Genomic DNA, 4861 nt, shown 5'->3' on the forward strand with positions numbered 1-4861 from the left:
TTCCTTAGTCCTTTGGATCTGAGACCTCATTGCTTAATGGTGGCCTTATTTCCTGGTTCCAGCCCTGGTTCCTGTACTTGCTTCAGGTCTTCCCTCTCCATCTAGTCCCAAGTCACCTTTGAATCGTAGGGCATCATCTCTCTCCACACCAGTTGTTTTGTTTTAATATTTTTTATTTTGTGTGTAAGCATGCCACAGCGCATGTATAGAGAGGATAATCTGTAGAAGTCGGTTCTCTCCATCAACCATGTGAGATCAGGCTTGGTAGCACTAGCCTTTACCTGCTGAGCCATCTCACTAATCCTGCACACTAGTTCTTTGCCAGGCATTCTTCCATGGTTTTTATTGCTGTCTCTCCTATTTACCCCTGTCCCACCCTCCCCCTGGCTCTCAAGTTTGATCTCTTTCCTCCACTTGCCCTTCCTTATCACAACTGAAGTTCTGGGCAGTAATGATCGCAATGCTGCCCAACACAACCCCTGCTCCCATGATGTCAGAAGATGCCACAATCTCATAGAGCACATAGTACTGCAGCATCAGGGCCACCACAACCTCAGAGTGAAGGACAGCACATACCAGGGCAGGGTGGGCCTTGGTGACCGCATAGCTTACACATACAAAGGAAACTAATGCAAGGAGCCCCACTGCCACCATACAGCTCCAGCTCAGAGTGTCTTGGGGCAGCACAGGGGTCTGTAGCACAAAGAGGCCCGGTATGGAGACCATTATCCCCACCAGGCCAAATAGGAAGGCCACAGTAGGCAGGCAGGAAGGGAAGTGTAGGGACCGGTAAACCTGCAGCCCCAGCGACAGTGCCAGACCTCCCAGGAAAGCCAGTACATAGCCCAGGGCTGTGTAGAGGCCAGTAGTCCCCTCTTGCAATGTCCCTAGTCCAGGTCCCACAATGATGATTAGTCCAAGGGTGCTGCCAAACAGACCACACCAGGCATAGCCACTGAGACCCTGGCTCTCAAGGCAGAGCGCGAGGAGGGCAGAGCACACGGTGGAAGAACCTTTTCGGACAGTGACTGCATTGCCAGCAGGCACCACCTGGACCGCACTGTAGGCACAGCCGATGCTGAGGACATTGAGAATGGCATGAAGGAAGGCCCGAACCCGAACATCAGGAGGTCCCAGCAGCGGGTCACCACGAAACTTAAGTAACAAAGCAATGGGGAGGTGGAAGAGGCATCGAAAGATGAGCAGCTCCAACGAGGGCAAGTGGGAGGTCTGGTAAGCCATTCGGGAGAACGGGCCCACGAAGCCAGCAGACAGGCCTCCACCCAGCAGGGCCACAAACAGGCCTTTGGTGGCATTGGAAGGCCCGCATCGATGGTGATGGTTCGAGGGGAGGCTGGCATTGGAAGGCCCGCATCGATGGTGATGGTTCGAGGGGAGGCTGGCTGGAGTGGAGGGCGGCGATGGCTGGGTGAAGTCAGGTAGGTTGAAATAGGGATGACTGGCAGCCTGTTAGGGAGAAAGGAGCTTGCACAGGAGGCAACCACAGCCCGGGCAACTTGGGGTAGGGTGAACGGCAGGCTGAGATCCTGGACCCTTCAGGATGGTAGAGGAACGCACAGGAGCTAGAAAGGGCCTGCAGATGGATGGGGTGGTACAGGGTGGACCTTGAGCATCTAAAGCAGGAGGCAGGTAGTGAATAGTCCTGGAGCATCTGGGTAGGAGGAAAAAAAAAAGAGGACCCAGGGATACTCTGTTCGTTTGAGGAAAGGGAGTTAACCTCAGATGCTGTGTATCCATATGCTGTCATAGGCTCCAAGGGACTTTTGGGTCCGACATGAATTTCATTTGTTGGTATTTTTGGGACCACTGGGAAATTTAGAGGAGGAAGGGAAGAGGAATATCTAGATGCTGAATGTTGCCCCCCACTTTTACCCCTTTGCCCCAGATATTCACCATTTCTTCTTGGACTTCCTCCTCTCCTCCTGGGTCGGGTTGTCTGGTCCCCCGCAGAGCCATTGTGACTTGCTTGGAGTAGGGCTGAGGTTCTTCCCTGGAACCTTCCTGAGGGGGCAGGGACTATTTTCTCATTAATTCCAACTTGGGTTTGTTGTTTATTTGGGGGGTTGGTTTGTTTCTTTTTAGTTTGGAGTGAGTTTTGAGGGTGAGAGGGTAAAGAGGCTCTTTCTATAGGCCAGGCTATTTTGGAATTCACTATGTTGTCCAGGCTGATTATAGGTGTGTACCACCACTCCAGGCTTGTTTTCTGTCTTTGTTGCTATGACTCCAAGTTCATTCTCATTCTCTCTCTCCCCCTCCCCCTCACTCCCCACCCCCACTAAAACTGTTTTTGGTTTATTTACTTTACGTTGTACATCACTTTACAAGGATTGTTCTTTTTGGTTTCTGGGTATCTGTGTGTTCTCGTCCCTGGGAAAGTAAAAGCCCAAAGGTAACATTAGGTATTTTTCTTCAGGCTTTTTTTAAGGTTCTGTCCACCTTTTTATTTTTTCATTTTTTAGACACAATCTTTAGTGGCCAAAACTTGCTCAAAAGGTGAGATGGCTGGTCAGAGAACCAGGGATTCACCTGCCTCTGTGTCCTCTACTTTGTGATTACAAGCATACAACCTCCCTACTTGGCTTTTCTCTCTTCCTTCTTTTCCCTCCCTCCCCCTTTCTCCCTCCTCACCATTTCACTGTGTGTGTGGGACACACGTGTGACACACACACTGTGTGGAGGTCGGAGAGAATCTGGCAGTGCTCACCTCTACCCTGTGTTAAGAGCACTAACTGTTCTTCCAGAGGCCCTGGGTTCGATTCCCAGCAACCACATGGTGGCTCACAACCATCTGTAACAGGATCCATTGCCCTTTTCTGGTGTGTCTAAAGACAGTGTGTATAAAATAAATAAATCTTTAAAAACAATCTAAATTTTATGTGGGACCTTACACATATCTTCCCGGCTCCTACTAGCTTTTTAAAAAATGAGTTCTGGGGCCCAAACCCAGGTCTTCATGCTTGTGTGACGGGCTTTTACCAAGTGAGTTATCTGTCCTGTTTATTCTTATTTTTAAATTTAATTTTGTGTGGATGAGTGTTTTGCCTGCTTACATGTTTGTGTACCACTTGCATGTGCCTGGCGCCCTTTGAGATCAGAAGAAGGTGTTAGCTCTCGAGAAATGAGTTACAGGTGTTTGTAAACCACCATGTGGGTTCTGAGAGTTGAATCTGAAAGAGCAACAGTACTCTTAAACACTGACCCATCTTTATAGCCTTAGTTTCTTTTTTAAAAATTTTGGTGTATGGACAGGTATGGTGGCTCACACCTTAAATCCCAGCATTTGGGAGGCAGAAGCAGATCCCTGTGAGTTCTAGGCCAGCCAGGAGTACACAGCAAGAGAAAAAAATGGAAAAGAAAAGTACATATGGTTATGTTCATGCAAGTGTGCAAGCTCAACCATCTCACCAACCCCCAAACTTATTTTATTTTTATTATATGTATACAGAGGCCAGAGATATCAGATGCCCTGGAGCTGGAGTTCCAGGTGGTTGTGAATGGCCATATTTGGATGTTGGAGAGAATGGGACTCTTGGTTCTTCTGCAAGAATAGTTCTCTCTCATAACCACTGAGCATTTTCTCTAGTCCTCAGGGGCTTTTTATTTGTTTTGATTTTTGCTTTTTGAAAAATCTTACCCAGGCTGGTCTCAAATATGTACCCCGTTGGAATCTGGCTTTGAGATCTTGGTCCTCATACCACCATCCCTCAAAGTACTTAGGATTATAGGTACAGAGCACAAATGTTCAGAAGAGTGTGGAGGTGGGTTTTTTGTTGCTGTAGGACTGGTATATGCTGAGGCCTTGAAACTTGCTAGTAGACCAGCGTGGACTTGAGCAGTGGTCTCCCGCCTTTACTGCCCTGGTGTAGGCATTACAAGCTTGAACCATGCTCTGCAGGGAGAGTTTGCTCTTCTTTCTCCTGAAGTGGGTTTCTTTTGGGGGAGGTGGTGGTTTTTTCAAGACAGAGATCTCTCTATGTAGCCCTGGCTGAAATGGAACGTGGTGCTTAGATCAGGTTGGCCTCCAAGTTACATAAAACTACCTGCCTCTGCCTCCGAAGCAAATGCCAGGCCTCTCCTGAGTTTTTAATTTTGCAACCAGGAAGCAGTCCATAGGACTGTCCACCTGGTGTGTGGCTAGTGTTGTTCGGGGAAGCCCATGTGCCGAGGCCTCTGCATTAATGTGCAAGGAGACGGAAGTGAATCTTTCCACTGGTGGAGACGAAGTTCCAAGCTTTGTGTTCATCTGCACTAATGACCACCCATTCTACCGGGGTGAGGTCTTCCTTGCCCTTGAGTCTGGTGATAGTCCCTAGGCATTCCTGAAGGTCGGCGCCCCCAGGGTTGTGAGGATGCTCACTTTGGATCTATAGGTTCCACTGGGCCTAAATTTGAATCTGCCATGTTGTAAGTTTGCGGCTCTAGAGAACCTGTGTGGTGTGAGTGTATGTGGTGAACAAATGTGCTCGTGCAGCGTGCTCTAGGCGATGTGATCCCTGAGTGAAGGGTGTGCAGAGGGAAGGGCAGGTGTGGGGGTGAGTCCCTTCCCAGAGAGTGAGTGGTCTAGGGCAATGCAGTCCAGTCACCGCCCCGTAAGGTGTGCACCCTGCGGGAGGCCCTGAGTTGATTCCCTGTGAGGGATCCTCTGGGCCTTGGCTATCAGACTAGAGTCCAGAGTCGGTGTCGGCTGCGCTTTGCTTGGCTTCCTCTCGGCAGCAGCGGCGGCGCTGGGGGGGGGACTGTTTCCGGGGTTGGGGGTTGGGGGGGAGGACCGGGGCGCGGGGGGGGGGGGAGCCGATGATGTCAGCGGCGGCGGCGGCGGCGGTGGGGCTGGGCCGGGGCC

At 50.3% G+C, this 4861-nt stretch overlaps 1 protein-coding gene across 1 annotated transcript; it reads right to left on the bottom strand.

Moving 5' to 3' along the window:
- Positions 1-390: 390 nt before the first annotated feature.
- SLC35G6 (solute carrier family 35 member G6) lies at positions 391-1977 on the bottom strand (the record flags this gene model as incomplete). The annotated part of the gene is made up of 2 exons (XM_080922395.1): positions 391-1467; positions 1915-1977. 2 exons carry the CDS (start codon positions 1975-1977, stop codon positions 391-393), a joined length of 1140 nt encoding a protein of 379 aa, XP_080778521.1.
- Positions 1978-4861: the final 2884 nt, after the last annotated feature.

This window comes from Micromys minutus (genome assembly GCF_963924665.1).
Source record: "Micromys minutus genome assembly, chromosome: 10".
NCBI lineage: Eukaryota > Metazoa > Chordata > Mammalia > Rodentia > Muridae > Micromys > Micromys minutus.